Source organism: Nelumbo nucifera, chromosome 1 (assembly GCF_055504915.1).
Source record: "Nelumbo nucifera cultivar China Antique chromosome 1, China Antique-T2T, whole genome shotgun sequence".
NCBI lineage: Eukaryota > Viridiplantae > Streptophyta > Magnoliopsida > Proteales > Nelumbonaceae > Nelumbo > Nelumbo nucifera.
This window is the reverse complement of record NC_142649.1, coordinates 139,737,689-139,758,155: the sequence shown is the minus strand read 5'-3', so window position 1 is coordinate 139,758,155 and position 20,467 is coordinate 139,737,689. Positions and strand designations below refer to the sequence as shown.

Genomic DNA, 20,467 nt, shown 5'->3' with positions numbered 1-20,467 from the left:
GATTAGTGGTAGTATTGAATACAAACTTCAATTTTTATTTTCATAAAAGAGTAATAACATGGAAAGGTTATCTAGAGATTTCATGATTATAGTAACTTCTCATCCACAGTTCCCAACTGAGATGGTATATATAAAATCAAAAGCCATCTTTATACCGGTTACTATTCTTTATGCACGACACGGTCCAGGGAATGCAACTAACAATATTCCACTAAGAAATTCTGAACATTTCAGTTCTTTTTGCCATGGAGGTTGGGCTTTACATATCAGACACTCAGATTATATCACTTCACAGTGTGAAAACATGATTAAGAATCCAAAGTATGATGAAGTATTGTGTTGGGGTAGACCTAATTAATTAATGTCATAAATTAATCATCAGAAAGTTCATGTATGCAACTACAAACCATTTTGTAATTGCAATTGGCATCCTTTGAGAAAGAATATATATATATATATATATAAGATAGGTAAAGCGATATGTTGCATGCTTTATTCTAAAACCCAACATGATTCATGGGAAATCTAGTTAAACTAGGTGCATGCTCAGTTTCATATATGCACTTTTCTATCTGTATGTGGAGAAAGCCATAAATCAGAAATGCAACTTTTTGGAAGATTCTCAACATTTGAATCTTCAATCTTGGATCGAGTTGGCTTAGGTTTTCATTTGTATTTGTTTTCTGTCTATCAAGCATATGGCAATGTATCAAGTAAACTACAAAGTAAGATACAAGATATAGGACATCGGATCCCATTAGGGAGGGTATCCCGTTTTGGGCAAATTTCGTACAAGCAGAGTGGCTACAAGGCCTACTTAGGAAGTCCTTGCAAGGTACACTTTCCTTAATTAAGAAGACAAAATGATACAAAATTAAGATTACCACCTCACCAAACCAATTATTCTTTTGAGACTAGACTCTGGCACTCTGCAGACTGCACCAGCACCAGAGGAAAGAAAGAAAGAGCAAATAGAAAAGGGAAATTAGAGGAATGACCACAAACCACAAGGTGGAGTGGAACCAATACTAGCTGTCTTGTCGGCACACTTTCCCGAGGCCAGTATTGGAATGGAAGGAACTGATGACCATACTTGGGTAGATAACCTAACATCGATTATGGTCGTTTGGTGAAAGAAGAGATATCATTAATCTAAAGTTGACAACCTGACATGGTGGATTATATTAAATTAAAATGAAAGGGTTACTATGAAGTCTTGTGATTCTTATGCCAATCTTTCATCTTTCTGCAATCAGCACTAAGCACAAGCTAAGATTCCTTTTTTTTCTTTCAAGCTGTTTTTGGTTACCCTAATAAAAAAACAGCAGCTCTCGGTAACTTAGGGCAAGGAGTTCATACTTCATAGCCAATCCAAGAGGGTGGGTGTATGACAAGGACCTTTCTGCCCATCGTTTCATGTCGCCAGTTCGGCCAACAGGTGGGACCTCGGGCGCAAACACCCGCTTGACCACAAAGTACCCCACAGTAACATCCTCTTTTGGAAGATGATTGCAGTCATATGGAGAGGGGGCAGTCTTCAGCTAACTTTTTGTAGGGGATTTTCTTTGCTTTTGCCTTTGAACTTTCCATTTGTTCTTTGAAGAGACGTGTGTGAGAGAGATAGAAAACAGGGGGACCATAAGACCATGTAAGGTGGGAGGCACATTTATTCAGAAGTAGAGGAAAAGAAAACATAGGCAAATAGGTTATCTAACTGTGTCTTGGCTTTAGATGGGTGTTAGGATGACAACAGCTTCCAATAGAAACAGTTGAGAGGGGGCCTGTGGACCATGGTCCCCTGTAAGAACCGCTGGCTTGTCTGGTTATGCTTAATTGGATTATTTTTTACATGGGGAGATGCGTTTTCTGTATGAGTTTGGGTATATATGTGTGAGGTATTGTTGAAATCTCTCTCACCCCTTTCAAACGCATGTAAAAATGGGGAGGTGGTGTGGTATCTTGTGTCACACTGCAATTGAACTCCAAGAGAAATGGCAGGGGGTATGTATGTATGATTGTGTCTTGTGTAGTATTATTCTTTGTTACCACCGTTTTCTCAAATCTCAACTTCAACAAGTCATTTCAGAGAGAGGAGGATAAACATTGCCTCTCCGAGCTGTTAACCTCCGCCACCCCTCCTGAATCTTAAAACATGACCCCCAACCCACCAAACCTCTCTCTCTCTCTCTCTCCCTCTAAGTGAAAATCACGTGCCTATTACGTGGCTATGATGGTTGACTACATGCTTAGTCATAGAAATCTTCCCAGCAGACCAGACAATAGTATTAGTTTAGAAATCGTTTCGTACCTCTATATTAGACCTGGCAAAAAGTTGACCCAACCCGTGAATCCGACCCAACCCAACCCAACCCAACCCAATCCAAAAAAATAGGGTTAGGGTCTCATATTTAGCAACCCGAATGTGAAAATGACCCAACTCGAAAAAATCTGGATTGGGTTGGGTTGGGTCATGGGTCAACCCGCTGACCCGATTGTCAAGTCTAATTGTGATTATTTATGCATTGTTAGAAGTTTCCACTCTATTTTTTTTCTATTTAGTCTTTACTTTTTATTGTTTACTCTTTAAATTGTTAAATATTCAAGCTTTTATTTTATATTTGAAATTTTAAGGTTAATTCTTTTAATTTTGATATTTTTCATGTAAATTTTTATTTTTTTAAATTTCAATTAATTTTTGGGATGACCCAAATTGATCCATGAGTCAACCCTAACCCAAACATTTAGAGTTAGGGTCTAGCATTTGACAACCCAACCCGAAATACCTTGACCCGAACCGAACTCGACCCACCCAACCCGATTGCCAGGTCTACTCTATATCTAGCAACATGGGATGGTGAAATTTTGGATATTGTAATACGTCCTTGTGGGTTATAGAGTAGCTGACCGTCCACCCTCTAGAGTTAAAACCAATAAAAATGATTTCATTTCTGATATTACAGAAAATGACTTCGTTTTCAAATTATTATTAAGATTTTTTTTGTTGAAAATAATTAGATAATAACTATCGCATCCGAGTGCCAGGAAGAACTAAAACGAAATGATTTCACACCACGTGGCTTCCACACCTCCCACTAAATTATTAGGATGAACAAATGTTTTCTCTGCAGAGGGTGTTGGTGTTGGTCCCGTCCTCCAATATGCAAAGCCATCATGGAAGGCGGAGGCAAAGCCAAAATCAAAATCAAATCAAGAAAGGCAACAGACATCAACATAAACACACTTTAGAACCATCCCTGTTTTAGATAGTAATCATGGTTAAGAGTACCTGGACTTGGGTTTGGACTGTAGACTCCCCCTTCCTCGTTTAAAACTCTCATGTGGCCATAAGTAATTTGGACCCACGAATGTTGGCATAGAGTAGACTAAGAACGTGTGTTTTGGGCCCTGAGACCGAGTAATCATGGAAAGAGGGAATCGATATTTCAGATTCTCCCTATCCACTTTCCCTGTTACTGTAGGACTCCCAACGTGCCTCACTAGTCACTAGTAGTAGACATTAAGAGCAATAAAAGAAGACCTTTCCACGACCAACCCAACACCAGAAAGGGATTTTGAAATGACATATTTGCCCCCATACATTTGGAGAGAAGATTTGCATTTCACATCACCAATGTTCTGAGGTTACGACTCAAAACTGACTTTTTGGTCCTACACTCCGCCGTGGAACCATGTTGGATGTAGAACAGTAACCCACCGACAACTATGTTGAACCAACTTCCGGATAAGTGAATTTCTCGGATGACAAACGAGCCCCAGCTGAAATTGACATTGAGCAAAGCTATGAAGCTGTAGAGCCAGCTGATTATTAAGGCCATTCTTTTTTTACAAGATTCTTGTGAAATGAAATTGATACATAGAGCAGATGCTTACCTTATATCCAAGCAGATTTCTGCTAATACGGCGCAGGTATGGATGTCTGTAGATTCCTATCAGATAGTTCATATTTCATGAAGCAAAAAGAAACCCCTCTCCCGAGAATAGCTGGAAAAGCCACTAATCATGGAAAGGATTTTTCTTCTCAATAAGTGCAGGTTAGACAATGCAACCAAAAAAAACAAAAAAAAAAAGAAACAAAGGTTGCTTAGACAAAACGATTCCCCCACCCCGTCCCTAAGAAATAAAATAAAAAAACAAATAAATACAACACAGACCAAGATGATTATGAGATATTTCACTCAAACACTGAAATTTCTCCATTCCAACCGCATGAAGCAATCACATTAGGTACGTGGGGATGGAAAGCAACATCTAAACAAGCCTGCTCATATGCTTTTATTTTCCTGATAAGGTCAGAGGATCTATAGCTGTAGAAGTATATACAACCATCAGAAGAGCCTGAGGCAAGTGTCTCACCATCCAAACTGAAATTGCATTTGATGGGGAACCCTGATACTCCATGACTCTCGTACCTCTTGTACTTGTCTAACTTGAAAGGAGGATTGGACGAGAAGATGGCAATATAGTTCCCATGTGACTGTGCAATGAAGACTGGATCAAAAGGGTGATATCTCACACATGGACAGGTATAGGCTTCCACATAAACCTGATACAGAGGAAAATATCAACTTTGATGGTCATTCTCAGTTAATATCTAGATCCAAACACAATTGCCATCTGCTAAAGACAAAAATGAGAAATGAATTACTGCAATTTATTCTGGACTGATGTTCGGAACTCATTTCACACGATTGGGCAATAAAAGCTAGCATGAACCATACTTGGGAGTCAATTAGATAATGAAACAAGGGAAAATCTATGATACGGAAAGGTATCATATTGGTAGACTTTAACCAATCAATAGCCGATTTATCACTTTTGGTGAATATGGGTTATCTCAGGTAACTGGTTTCAGAAACAACCGATTATTAATTTAGAAAGGAAAAATAGTATCCCTTTCAAAACAGAAAGACGTTAAGGTTTTCGGTCGTTAAGATGCTATTAGCTGTTTGTCTCCCCCATCTCTCTCCAAGTTCCAACCCCCATTGGTCACAACGAACCCGACAAAGGTAATATCATTTCCTATGTTGGTATATTTTTTGGGAGGAAGGAGCTCCCTCGAAGAAGCTCCGTCAAGCGAGAGTCTATCACAAACTCATACGAAACAGTGACATGGTTTAGATGAAGGGCCCAAGTGGGTCAATCAAATCAAACCTGCAGAACATAGGGGATCAAACCATGGGCCTATTTTTGAAACCGAACTGGTATTACCAGTTTCTAGAAAACTGTTAATCAAAACCAAACCAAAGCCGATTGGTCAACTGGTTGATCAGTTCGTTTCATCAGTTATTCGGTTTTTTTATATTAACAATATATATTATAAAAAATATATAAATATATAATAAAAAACTAGAAATATATAAAATATTACATTTTAAATAATAAATAATATATTATTATAAATATATATTTATATATAATGCATATTTATTAATTTATAACATATAGAAAATATAAAATGTATAAAAAATATATATAATATACATAAATATACATAAAATATATAGAAATATATGAAATATATGTATACTAGTTGGTTCAGTTAAGTGCCAGTTTTCTATACTGGTTAACCGGAAGCGAACCAGTACCTTTGGTTTTTAAAAATACCAAAATGAAACCGAACTGACTGGTTTGGTTAACGGATTTTCGGTTCAGTTCGTTTTTTCAATTTTTCTTGCTAACCCCTAGCAGAACATGTGCAGAAACAGTCCCCATACTTGAGCTACAACTTCTGTGTAACCTCTCTCTAGGCTGTCCCTGAGAGCAGAAGTTCAGATCTTCAAGGACTTGGAGTCATTGCAGTACAATTGGCCCAAGAAAATTAAACCAACACAGTTGCAAAGATTAAGAATTTGTTAGAGAATGAAGATGATTAATGCACCATAGCAAGCTTAAATGACTATTTGGAACTATACTCTGATGCAAATTCTACACTGCGAAATTTGATCAGGTACTTCAAGTCTGAGGATTACAATAGTGCTGATGTATACGCAAGTGCAGTCATGGAATCGGCTTCAACATGTAACTCCTAGTTTGAGGAAGGTGTAATGACTCCATTAACGAAGGAGAGCAACAATTTCATTTAGTTGTGTGAGATTGCCATGGCCATCAGCAATTTGCCTCCTGTGTTTCCATTTGCCTCACGGGTGATCTCAATCATTAGTCATCTGTTTATAGACAAGTGATCCACATTTGTGTGCATTGGTGTCCAAGTAGTAGTTTATATCTATACTTATATATAACCCATCTACTTTGTGTGATGGACGTCAGGAGGTGCTCCATAGAATTCACGGAGGCTGTTCACATGTTCGACTAGGAGACGGAGATTGGAAGAAGACGAGCACAGGAGTGGGTAACACGGGTAACGGATAGGTTAAAAAGTCTTTGAGTTTTTGGGTTTTTAAAATATTTTTTAACTGAAGTAAATGAAAAAATAGTTACCTGTTACTTAAGTATATCCAGTACCAATATATATGTGGCACTAATACGGGTTTTAGATATGATATTGTTTCCGGTATCATAGTCAGACCCAAGAAATAATGCCCAACCACCAAAGTATGAACTTGCTCCAGTCACCACCCTTTATATATTCAACCACCACCCAAATGTAAAGCAATATAAACAATGCCAACCAGCCTTGTTTGTCTTTTTTATAGTAAAAATAAAATTTCATTAGAAAGAAAAAAAATATGATACAACCTAGCCAGGTGTCAAGGCAACACCTGCATACAAACTAAAATATCACAATCAACTCAATTACAAGTCAAAATATATTATCCAGATGACATATTTGGAACCCCAGAACTTCACCAAACTTATCCCCAAGGTCCTCTTTGGTAACCTGTCTAAATTCAGGTAATACCAGGACCCATTCTGCAACAGATTTGCCAACAGCCGCCACCATCCCATCCAGATTCCAAGCTTTGTCTTCAATAACTTTACTGTTTTTTTCCTTCCAGATGTTCCAGCAAATTGCAAACAGAATGCAACTCCAAATCAACCTTGCTTTCTCTTATCTTTGGCTATGATGAAAAAATCTCCGAAGGGAGCCTTGACTGAAAGTCTCTTACCCTGAATACAAATGAATCCAAATATTTTGCAAGAAATAAACAGATGGTGAACAGTTTCCTCCTGTTGTTTGCATAGCAAACATATATTAGCCATATTGAAGCCCCTACATTTCAAGTGATCCACCATCAAGATGCTATCCATGGCCACAAGCCATGCAAAGGCTTCAACCCTAGGGGGAACCAGATTTCCCCACACACCTTCAGCTTGATTTAAACTTAAACGGTCCCTACGGAGAGCTAAATAGCAGGACTTCACAGAGAATTTCCCATTTGAGCAATTGTCCTCCCTTCTCTCATAACAGTGAAGAATAGTCACCTTAGCCTCAGCCCGCCTATACAGCCTTGGGCACAAGTCACTCAAATTTCCAACCCCACACCAATCATCTTCCCAAAACCAGATTCTTTCTCCATCCCCATTGCACATGGTCATAATTTTCAATATCAATCTTACAAACCAGCCCCGCTCTTCCACTCCTCAATCTTGAGTCAATACACTCACTTCCACTAAAACTTCATCCAAAATATGTCTACTTCCACAAAAGCCGTATGGGTCTCTCCCTCCGCCTCATGCAACATTTTCTGAGTCTTTTTGATAAAACCTTTGGTAACCATTTATATGGGCTGCTGATTAAGCTCATTGACCTAAAATCTCTCGACTCCACAGCACCATCCTTCTTTGGATTTAAAGAAACAATATTGCATTAGCCATCCTCTCCAGCACCTTCCCCTATGGAATTCCTTAAACATCAAGACAAGCTCTTCTTGTAGCAATTTCCAGCAAGCCTTGATAAAAAAGAAATGGAACCTGTCTGGTCCCAGCACCTTATCCCGATTTATATCTTTTAAGGCTTCCTTAATTTCACCCATCTCGAACTCCCTCTCAATATAATTTGTTGAGAACTCATTCAATTTCTTGGGAAGCATCTGCCCAAGGGACATCAAACTCCACACTCTCAAAGTATACAAGTTTTTCTAGTACCCCACCACCTTCTCCTGAATTTCATTCCATGACTCCACCATTTCCTCCCCCACTTTTATTCTTGAGATAAAGTTCCTCCTTCTAGCATTAGCACTAGCATAGACATGAAAGAAGGCAATGTTTTTGTCACCTACTTTCAGCCATGTAACTCTCGGCTTTTGCCTCCAGCTCTCCTCTTCTCCATGAATTATCCTTTTCCAACTCAGCTTCCAATCTTTCTATCCCCAGCTTTTCCTCCCTAGAAACAGTTCCTCCCCCAGTCTGTCCAAATGAACCATTCCAGAAAGTTTGGGTTGTCAAGCCACATATTTTCAAACTTAAATGGTTTTGGACCAAAACTCACCACAAACATTCTAAGAATTATTGGCTTATGATCTAACATACAAAATGGTAATGCTTCTTGTACCATCTCCTCCACATGCTCCTCCCAATCTCCTAAGAAAAGAAACTTATCCAATCTTCTTAATATAGGTGGGCATTTCCCATTTGTCCAGGTGAACCTACAACCACTTTGTAAAGGATCTATTAGGCCATTCCCCCATTTGCCTTGCTACATAAAAATCACCCCCTAAACATCAACGGCCCCCATTCCTAAATTAAAATCACTCTTCATTTTCCCCATAAATATTTGTAAGCCCCCACCCTTCACTCACCTTCCACCATTTGGAAACAGAATGAAATTGAAAACACTCCCTACTTCTCTCTAATCTTTCCAAGGATCCTTGGGTCCCAAATGACAACCAATCCACCCAATAGACCTACTGCATTCACATCCACCCACTCCCCATTATCAGACCCCTAAATTTCATTATTCATTCTTAGATCAAATGTCTCCAGCTTCATCTCTTGGAGCATCATCACATTTTGATTATGAATTCTAAAAACATTCCTTACTAACACTCTTCTTTTTCTTCTCTCAATCCCCTAATATTCCATGATACCAACTTCATCTTTGGATTCCAATTTCAACCCCCTCCCTCTAAATTTACAACAACCTACCTCTACTCTTCATCGACTATTCCTTCTTCCCTCCCTTCTCCTTCCTCACACACCTTACCCCCTTCCCCAATAGCTTTCTTTTTTATTATATTGTTCTCTTATTCTTTTCTCAAGATGTTCAATTGCCTTCCTCACTACCCCCACCCCAGAAAGAATAAGCCGAGTGACTTCATAATCTTCACTTAACTGTCCACTAGTTGATCAATAACTACCATCCCCTTCTTAGTGTTATCTTCCCCTATAACCTCTTCAGCTTCGACCCCCCTTTGTCTCCTCTTCTCCCTCCCTTGAATCCCCTGTGCACTCCTATTCTTCCGTTTCTCTCCTTTCAACCCTTGCACTATTTTCTATTATAAACCCTATGTTGATCCTCCCTAGGTTTTTCCTCTTCAATCTGCTTCCCCCTATGTCCGCTCCTTCAAACGCAGACCCCTCTTATCTCCCTCCCAATCAAGATCTCCCAATCTCAATGGATAAGCTGGAGAAGATAGATAGCCCAAACTTATATCATTGTTCAGTTGAGCAATGATTTTTAGAGTTTTTGCTTCTGTCTTTCTATGCTCTCTACCATCACTTCAATTGTCCCCTACCCACCATTCACCAAGGTTCAAAGCTTTGATATGTATCAAGTCGTATCTGCCGATACGATACGTATTAGTGGCCTCCCAATACGCCCCTACAAGGGGTGTTTCGGGGTCTGACCTGGTTCAGGGGGTAGATGGGCCTTAAACTGACCCCTCTCAACCAGTTTGAAAAAAAAAAGAAAACTAAAAAAAAACCAAAAAGTGAGCAAAGATACAAGCCTATACGCCTCAACAGATACCGATGTATCGGCCTGTATCAATATTTTGAACCTTTCCATTCACTACTTTTTTATCAGTTTTTTTTTATTATTATTATTTTTTTATTAGTCCTTTCCATTCACTATGTCTCCATCAACATATTCTACTTCCCCCTAAACTCTCTTCACATCCTCGGCTTCGGCTATGTTGTTTATTGATTGAACTCCAACTAATGAAACTTTATGATGTTACGAAAGTTTCTCTTGGTTTATGTCCTTGCTTCAATCCCACCTTGGTGTTAGTTCTTCATCTTACAATACTTTCAGATTGCTACAAGTCTTCCTTTCAACCAAAAATAGATGGGGGATATCTCATCTTCTTTTCTTTTGTAGCAACTATTTTCACGCCATTCTCATACCTTATTGCTGTTAGACAGCGTATGCCCTTAGCTCCAATCAGATTGATGTGCTGATACATTTATTGTAAATGAGTAAAAGTACATAATTGTTTCATGTTGTGATTGGTATGTTTCTGTGTAATTACCCCTTAAACTGGACACTTTTGAGACTCGTGTTAGTTTAGAATGTTCTCAGTCGTTGGATAGACTTGGGGAGTTTATCCTACCAAGGCTAACACTGATGTGCTGCCAAAGAAGTTGGGGTAGCTTGTCTCAACTGCTAGGGTTGGACCCGAAGCACATGTAGTGTGTGTTTGTTGGAAGCACTGAACTCAGACCATTTTTCAGTCATGCCCTAGACCTTGGAGACTGGTAGGAAAAACTGGAAAGTTACACATAACCCCTACACTCGATTATGGTACTGCACTGGGTGTCGGGTCGGGCTATCTTTGATATGCCAATCAATGAGATCCTTTGGGGGTCAAAACTTGGGTATGTTGAGGCAATCTGAAAATTCACTCGAGTGGGTGATCATAGTGACAGGATCAGCCCCTTTGTCAGACAAAGTGAATGATCGAGACTGCACTCTCTCTAATGGAAACCAAAACTACCGGTAATCGATTTCAACCATGTTTGAGATTTGTTTTGCAAAATATATTTATATGATAATATATATTATATTTTAAGAAAAAGGTTTGCAAAAGGTTTTTACTTCCCGGGACCCATCTGAGCAGAGAGTGCAACACTGCACCTTGTAGCCGGAGGAGAGGTCCTTCCTTGTCGGGCAATGTTTGATCATTGTGGGCTGAGAGGTTAAGTGTAAGAGACCATTAAGGGTTGTTTACCTAATGGGCTATATCTTACTTAAGTCCATTGTCCTTGGGCCTTTATAGGATGGCTAGACTCAAGGATCATTTAACTGTAAATGTTGGGCCCATTAAGAGCCAATACTGATGGACTCAAGGGTTCATTGACAGTGAATTTGCTTAGGCCTTTTCTCAAAGGCCGGGCTGAACCCATGTGGGCTTATGTAAGGTCATTGTTGGGGTCCCATGCCATACAAAGTGAACCTAAATGGGATAGCTGTTAGACAGTGTATGCCCTTAGCTCCAATCAAAATGATGTACACTATGACATTTATTATAAATGAATAAAGTACATATTTGATTCATGTTATTATGGTGTGTTTCTCTGTAATACCCTAAAACTTGACACATATGAGACTCGTGTTAGTTTAGAATCTTCACAGCCGTTGATAGATCTGGGGAGATTTATCCTGCCAAGGCTGACACTGATGTGCTGCCAAGTTGGTTGGAGTGGCTTGTCTCAACTGCCAGGGTGAGACTTGAGGTACATGTAGTGAGGGTTTTCTTGAAACCCTGAACCGGACCAAAATTCCCATATTGCCCTGGACCTTGGAGATAGATGGGCAAAACTGGAATGTTACAGCTAACCCCTAAACTCGATTATGGTACTGCACTGGGTGTCGGATTGGGTTGTCTTTGATATGCCAATCAATGAGATCCTTAGAGGGGGTCAGAACCTGGGTATGTTGGGACAGTCTGAGAGTTCATCTGAGTGGGTGATCACAGTGGCAGGATCAGCCCCTTTGTCGGACAAAGTGAATGATCGAGGATGCACTCTCTCTGATGGAAACCAAAACTGCCGGCAATCGATTTCAACCGTTGAAATTTGTTTTGCAAAATATATTTATATAGAGATATACATATATATATTATGGTTTCAACATATTTGCAAAAGGTTTTAATTCACAGGATCCATGTGAGTAGAGAGTGCAACACTGTTCTTTGCAGCCGAGGGAGAGGTCCTCTCTTGTCGGACAGTATTTGATCATTATGGGCTGAGAGGTGAAGTGTAAGACCATTGAGGGTAATACCTGATGGGCTAATCTTGCATCTGCAGTCCTTGGGTTTTTATAAGGTAGCTTGACCCAAGGACCATTTAGTGTAAATGTTGGGCCCATTAAGAGCCCATGGTGATGGACTCAGGGGTTTACTATCTCCTACAGTGAATTCGGCCAGGCCTTGTAACAGAGGTTGGGCTGAACCCATGTGGCTGATGTGTAGATCAATGTTTAGGTCCCACGCCATACAAGGATAGCCAACTGGGCAGCAGATTAAGAGGTTAAGTGAGCACATAGACTTAATGGGCCTAAAGCCCAATTCGAACTAGCTTATTAAGATTAATTAAATGAGGGCGGTTCTGGAATTTGGATCAGTAGATAGGATAAAGGATTATCCCTATCCACTCAAAGAATCTAGATCCAAATAAAGATTTGGATAAGGAAACTCCTAATTTGATTAGGAAGGCTGATCTTTATTTGCAGATAAGATAAGGGATTATCCTTATCTCTTAAAGAGAGTCCAGATCCAAACAAAAGATTTGGATTAGGAAACTCCTAATAGGATTAGGAGAACCTCTCTTTAAGGCTATAAATAGGAGCAGGGCAAACCCTCAAGACATAATAGATAATCTGCTGAATTAAGAGAGAAGACAATATACAGTTCGACTGCTTCTGTCATCTGCTCTTGTTCCTGCTCTTGCTGCCCTACCCAGTTCGATCTCCACCAGTGGGAGTGATCAAGAACGATTCTTGATATTTCCTTTTGCTAGAAGAGGCATTCTGAAGTCGTGCTCACCAGCCCTCCATCATATTCTTGTTGAAGAATTCGGTGCTTGCTGAAGAACTGTCTTGCTGATTCTGCTTCACCTCGCACCGTTTCATCTTCGGTGGAAGCAGTCTTTGGTTTACTCCTTGGGCGTGAACACCTTCATTGGGGGTTTACTATTACTCCGTTTCAGGTATATTCCTCCACTCCCTTTTGGTTTCAGATCTGATCCAGTTTGGTTTCAAGATTGATCCTTGAAAATGCAGTTTTTGAAATTTCACCCAACCCTCCTACTAGGTTCGGCCATCCATATGATGGATCTCTCATCCCTTCAGTGGTATCAGAGCCAGGTTCAAATCTTGAACCAAATTAAACCAGATCTGGATCTGCGCAAATGGGCAGAAGGCGTTCTACCCGATTAGCGTAGTTAGCGTTTTCTGGGAAATTGGTTCCTAGTTTTTGGGCGATTGATCTGAAATTAAATCTTTATAGGTCTGATTTATAGTTAGAATTGTTTTATATTTTTTTCTTGATTTTTGGGTTGTTCGTATGGTGGAGGTCGAATTCTTTAATGGCACAAGAAATCTGCGCACCTGCTGTTCTATTCATTCTTGGTCTGTAATTACTTTTTTTTTTTATTTTAGACGGAAGGTATAGGAATTCAATTCTGATGTAATATTAATAAAAAATAGGTTTTCTATTTTATTTCATTTGAAGATGAAGGAAAGCGCAAAGGAGAAATTTTCGCAGATATGGGTTCAGCCATCTGCGATTTGCAGTTTTGGAAATTGCATACTGCGATCTAATTTTTGTTTTGCAGGGAAGCAGTACTACGAGCAACCCTCCTACTGATTCTTGATTGTCTTGTATCAATTATTTAATTTCATATCATCATTCTTGAATTAAATCTTGAATTAAAAATCAAACCCTAGACCCATTCGAACCAGATTGGACCAAACTGGTTGGACCGAATCTGTGGTTCAATGGGGGCTGTTCTCAGCCCTAAAATTTCATATTTGGGTCAAGGAGTTGATGATTAATTGCAAGATGCAATTCAGCCCACATCTGTAAAACCCAATTTTAATCTGTTAAAACTGCTTTAGCCCAATTCAGCATAAAAGCTATATGGGCCGAACTGCTCTTTGTCGTTCAGCCCATATACCTAGATAATATTAATTAGTAATATTATGAATTTATATGGGCTTTAATTATGGGTTTTACAGTTATTAAATTGATTGGATCAATTATGGTTTTCATGCATGTGATGTATGGATGTGTGATGTGCAACGTTCATGGGCCTTAAGTACTTGGCCCATGCTGATTCGATAAGTGGCTCTTACGCACACCATGGATGAATGGACATCATTGCCATAGTGTCCTTAAGATCATTGGATGATCTCCCTTCGTGGTGAGCCCCACACCAGCTTCCTCCCCAAGAGGAACCGCACGAAACCCTAGCCGTTTAGGGCTCATCTAAATCTGGCTTTATGAAAGACAGTGGGAACCACTTTGGTTTGACCTAAATTAAACTAGGGCGTAATATTTCATTTACTCCGTTGAAATATGAGTGCATGTGATAGGGAGATTCATGTGATGAACTTTCTAAAGGCCTTCTATCATTAACATGAAGATGGGTCCTTCAGTAATGAGGAGATGCACCGTAAAATTGGGCTATCTATTTGCTGCTGGATCTATTGGATTGTTTCATATGATAGGGGCGTCATAGACCGATGTGGGAGAGGTCTATCCTAAAATGGAACTCTCTCACGGTACCTTGGCGTTCACGAATATGATGGGTGAGCACTCACTGGACAGAAAGGTTTAACCTAAAATGGCAATGAACCTTGTCTGACAGAGGCCAAAAGGGAAAACTCATAAGATGAGCGGATGTGATCCTTCACAGAAGGTGATGGGTTATGCAGCTGAAACAATTGGCTCCATGCACCCTATGTGATTTCCCACATTTCCAGAGACATAATTCGCAGTCTCCGTCACTGAGATAGGAGGGAAATCTCGGAGATGAATAAATGGAAATGGAACATAGATTAAAAGCCATATCTATGTAGATAACATGAATCAAATAAGGTTGTGGACTAATATTTGCTTTGCCCTTTATCAGAAATGGCAAACGGTCAATTCGCTAAACTGTTGGACGACAACAAGTTTAGGGGCCCAAATTATGCTGACTGGTATCGTAACCTTATGATGGTCCTAACGTCCGAGAAATTGGACAAGGTAGCTAAGAACCCAGCTCCGGAACGTCCGGGTGATAGGGCTTCTGAGGCCCGCAGGAGGGACTATCAAGAATGGGAGGAGAAAAATTCTCTTGCCCGGTGCTATATCATAGCCTCCTTAGATAATCAGATACAACGACAATTCGATCGAGGAGAAAAATTCTCTTGCCCGGTGCTATATCATAGCCTCCTTAGATAATCAGATACAGCGACAATTCGATCAGATAGAATTGTCTAAGGATATCTTGGATAGTCTAAGGCCAATGTATAAGGAGAAGAATCGTTCTACTCGTCAAAAGGTCCTGAAACAGTTCATGACCGCACAAATGTCCAAGAACCAGCTAGTTCATGACCATTGTCTTAAGATGATGGGATACATCAATGAACTGGAGGCTCTTGGATCTGGGCAAGATCATGTCACCAAAGTTAATGCCATCTTGAACTCTTTGCCTCCTTCCTTCAATCAGTTCATCATGAACTATAACATGAACAAGCTAAATGTTAGCATCCAGAAACTCAGCAATATGTTGTAGAGGGCCGAAGAACTGATAAAGAAGGATGAACCCATTGCCATGCTTGTTGAAGGTGGCAAATCGGGCAAGAAGAAGAGGAAGGCAAAGAATAAGCCTTAGAAGAAAATTAGCAAGCCCAAAAGGCAGAGGAAGGACAAAGCATCAGATGCTTGTCACTTCTGCAAGCAAGCCGACCACTGGAAGAGGAACTGTCCTCAGTACCTGGAGACCAAGAAACAAGGTAATTTCGAATCCTTTGTCATAAAAAACCAATATGTTGTATTAACTCCGGGGCTTCTACTCATGCATGTAATACATTGCAGGGGTTCAGGACAAGTAGAAGACTGAGTGACAGAGAGGTGATTCTTTACTTGGGGACTTCTACAAGTATTGCAGCTACAACCATAGGAAATGTAGAATTGTATTTCAGAGAATGATCACTTACATTAAAAGATTGTCTTTATATACCCAATTTGAGAAGAAATTTGAATTCTGTTTCAAAACTGTGTGGGGATGGATATTCTGTTATCTTTAGTAATATGATTACTATTAAAAGAAATAACAAATTCCTCGCATATGGAGAACTTGAGAATGGCCTCTATGTTCTTCATCCTTCTCTGAAAACAAATATAACCGAAACTACGTCGGATAATAACCCCAAGAAAAGAACCCGTGATACAGTTAATCCCACGTGCCTGTGGCATTACCAACTTGGCCACATTAACATAGATCACATCGCAAGGTTGGTAAAGGATGGTCCTTTGGATTTTCTAACTGTAGAAGATCTTTCAACCTGTGAACCTTGCCTTCAGGGTAAGATGACAAAACGACCATTTAACGATAAACCTGAAAGATCGACAGGAACACTTGACCTTATACATATTGATGTATGTGGTCCCATGAATGTTAGGACACGTAACTAGCACGTTTATTTCATAACCTTTACCGATGATTACTCACAGTATGGTTACGTGTACCTAATGAGACATAAGTTTGAATCTTTTGAAAAGTTCAAAGAATTCAGACAAGAAGTCAAGAAACAGTTAGGGAGAGAAATTAAGACCCTTCGATCAGATCGAGGTGGCGAGTATCTCTCTAACGAATTCAGGGACTACTTAAAGGACAATGGGATAGTATCACAACTAGCTCCTCTTGCTACACCACAGCTAAACGGTGTGTTAGAAAGAAGGAACCGGACTTTATTGGATATGGTCCGATCACTTCTCGTACACTCAGAGCTACCCACATCCTTTTGGGGGTACACATTAAAGACTGCGATATACGTGCTGAACCGAGTTCCAACCAAATCCGTTCCGAAGACTCCCTATGAACTTTGGACCGGTAAGAAACCAAGTGTGGGACACTGGAAAATTTGGAGTTGTCCGACACATGTTAAAAGAATGAGTGTTGACAAATTGGAATCCAAGACCAGTCGTTGCCTATTTGTAGGTTACCCAAGAGGCTCTATAGGGTATTTGTTCTATGACCCAGGAGAACAGAAGTTGTTCCGTAGTCGAAATGCCCATTTCTTAAAAGATGATTACATCTTGAACAATCATTGTCAAGAAGTTGTTCTTGATGAGGAGAGCTTAGGGGTAGTGGGAGATGTCCCACAAACTCCAGTTAATAACAAACCTAGGAGATCTACCCGGGATTCCAGGCCTCCAGTTCGTTACGGCTATGACCAAGAAAGTTACTTGGTGGAAGCCACGACTAGTGAGGAGGACCCCGCGACTTATAAGGAAACTATGTTGGACATTGATTCCTTGAAGTGGGTAGATGCCATAAGAGCAAAAATGAACTCAATGGAGACCAATGGAGTCTGGACTCTGGTAGATCCGCCCCCTGGGGTAAAAGCAATTGGTTGCAAATGGATCTATAAGAGGAAGGGCCTCGATGATAAGGTTGAGACCTACAAGGCTCGTCTTGTGGCGAAAGGGTACACTCAGAAAGAAAGAAACGATTATGAGGAAACCTTTTCGCCCGTGGCCATGCTTAAATTTATTAGGATCCTGCTACCTGTAGCAGCATACCATGACTATGAAATTTGGCAAATGGATGTCAAAACCACGCTCCTGAATGGAGATCTTACTGAAAATATCTATATGCAGCAACCGTAAGGTTTCATACCTGCAGGTCAGAAGCACATGGTATGTAAACTTAATCGATCCATATATGGACTTAAGCAAGCTTCTAGGAGTTGGAACATCCGGTTTAACTCTACTGTCAAACAATTTGACTTTGAGCAAAATCCGGATGAGCCCTGTGTTTATAGGAAAAACAATGGCGATAAGGTTACGTTCTTGGTTCTGTATGTAGATGACATTCTACTCATTGGGAATGATGTAGGAATGTTAACTACGGTGAAAGTATGGCTTTCACAACAATTCTCCATGAAAGATCTTGGAGAAGCCTCCTACATATTAGGTCTTTGACTCTATGGAGATAGATCGAAGAGGATAACAGAATTATCCCAGTCTTCTTACATTGACAAAATAGTCAAGAGATACAGCATGGAGAACTCCAAGAAAGGAAACGTTCCTTTCAGGCATGGAGTCACTCTCTCTAGGGGTATGCCTCCCGAAGAGATTGAGGGCATGAAAGATGTTCCCTATGCCTCAACCATAGGGAGCATCATGTATGCCATGTTGTGCACTCGTCCCGACATTCCTTAGGCAGTGAGTGTGGTAAGCAGATATCAATCTAACCCAGGGCAAGAGCACTGGACCGCTGTGAAAAACATACTAAAATACCTTCAAAGGACAAAAGAGTTTTGTCTGGTATTCGATGGTAGTTTACTACAGATCTAGGGGTATACTGATGCCGATTTCCAGTCAGATCCAGATGATAGAAAGTCCACATCTGGTTATATCTTCACTAAAGGATTGTTGACAGGTGTATTATATGTACTGTACACAGGTTTAGTACCCGCAAGGGTATTTTTGTAATTTTACAATCCTATTGTGTTGTACGGCCAGTATAGTATAAATACAATGCTTCACTCGACTAAAGTAGAACTTTTGAGGCCTCAACTCAGTTGCCTCTTCTTCTTCTTCTTCTTCTTCCTTCCTCCTTTCCTCTTCTCCTTCTTCTCCTGCTCAACATGGTATCAAAGCAGGACCATCCATGCCTGGAAAACAACCAGCCGAGGTCTCTCTCCACTGCTGTGTAGAAGCTTAGTCCTGATGCTCGAAGACAAGGAAGAGGAAGTATTCTCTAGTGCTACTGCTAGTCTCCACTACCGAGTAGGGTTCTGCTACAAGAAAGCTGACTGTTCAACTTCCTAGCGCAGAAAAGGGTTCTGCTACAAGTTTTTTTCTTCTTCTTCCTTCATCCTTCAGCCTTAGGTGCTAGTAACTGGAGTTGCTCGGCTAAGAAGATTGTAGAAAACCATCCCAGATGTACGAAGGAAGGTTCTGATTTGAAGAGAAGTTCGAGTCCTTGACTGTACTGCCTATTTACAGTTCGGGTGACCTAGGTACTGAACTGTTTTTTTCTGTTTATGGTTCTCTTCTTGTACGACTGTTGATGTCCCAAAATCTGAGTAGGGACTGTTGAACCCTAGACCCTAAGTGACTGTTTGGCTGCCCTGGAAAGTGGATATCAGCCGATTAGGTGTGGTGAACCACCACTCATATTGCTGTTCCTACTGAGTTTTTTTTTTTTTTTTTTTTTTTTTTTTTTTTTTTTTTTTTTTCAGCTGAGAAGCTGTATTAAAGTTGTAAAACTGTAGGTCATTCAGACCTGGTTACACTGCAAGTGTAGTTCATATATTGTTCTGTGGACTCCTACACAGTGTAGGTCATACAACCTAGTACTGCTACTGCAGTGTTTGTGCTTGGTTCCCTGTGAAACTGAAAATCTGCAAGTGCCTAGTTGTGAATTGTTGCAGCTCTGTAAGGCAGTGTGCCTTTGGTTTTGTGTACTTCTAAACCTAGAATCATGAATAGTGAAGATTCAGCTACATCCGGAATCTCCACAATGCTGAATGGAATGAGTGGGAATAGTGACCTATCCTTCCCTATGGTTATTGTTCTTCTTGATGGGTTAAACTACCTAGAGTGGTCAAAGGGGGATCAAGCTATACATAACTGCAAGGGGAAAAATAGGCTACATAAATGGAAGAATCAAAGAACCAACTTCTAGAAATGCAGAACATGATAGATGGGATCAGGAGAACAACATGGTTATGTCTTGGCTTTTGATCTCCATGCAACCGCAAATAAGGAAGAACTTCATGTGGGCTGAAACTGCAAATGAGATTTGGGAACAGGCAAAATCCACATATTCAGAACTTCGACACTATGCCAAGATTTATCAACTGCAAGCAGCTTCATCTACTTGTAAACAGGGGGAGAGGAGTTTATCAGTTTATTACTCTGACTTGACAACTGTTTGGAAGGAGTTGGACCATTACCAGAATATTGAAAGGAAGTGTGATGAAGATGCAAAATTGTACAAGAAACTTGTCTCACAGCAAAGGGTGTTTGCCTTTTTACATGGTCTCAATCCTATCTATGAATCCATCAGAGTACAAATTCTAAGTTCTAAGGATTTTCCTTCAATTTAGGAGGTCTATGCTCTTGTCCAGTCTGAAGAGAGCAGAAGAAACTTGATGAACAGCACCGAAGGGGATGCAATTGTGTTGGCGGCAAAGGGGGGTTCCTCTACTAGTGGTGGCCCTTCTTCCAAGAGAGGGGATCTCCAGAAGAAAGCAGAAGATAAGGAAAAATTGTGGTGCACTAATTGTCAAAAGCCCCGGCACACCAAAGATACTTATTGGGATCTCCATGGGAAACCAAAGTGGGCTCAAGATATACCTAAGAAGCAAGGCTCAGATGTAATT

The 20,467-nt window shown here is 40.2% G+C and overlaps 1 protein-coding gene and 1 pseudogene across 2 annotated transcripts in view; one reads left to right on the top strand and one right to left on the bottom strand.

The window, feature by feature from the left end:
* Window positions 1-4,018: 4,018 nt before the first annotated feature.
* Window positions 4,019-20,467, bottom strand: part of LOC104585723 (Transducin/WD40 repeat-like superfamily protein) — a 92,988-nt gene continuing 76,539 nt past the window's right edge. For both annotated transcript variants that reach the window (XM_088894465.1, XM_010242693.3), the window contains one exon: window positions 4,019-4,564. In XM_088894465.1, coding sequence (XP_088750591.1) covers window positions 4,193-4,564 — 372 coding nt within the window. In that variant the 3' untranslated portion in view covers window positions 4,019-4,192. The remainder of the gene's footprint in view (window positions 4,565-20,467) is intronic.
* LOC148803901 (putative invertase inhibitor pseudogene) lies at window positions 4,954-6,203 on the top strand (annotated as a pseudogene).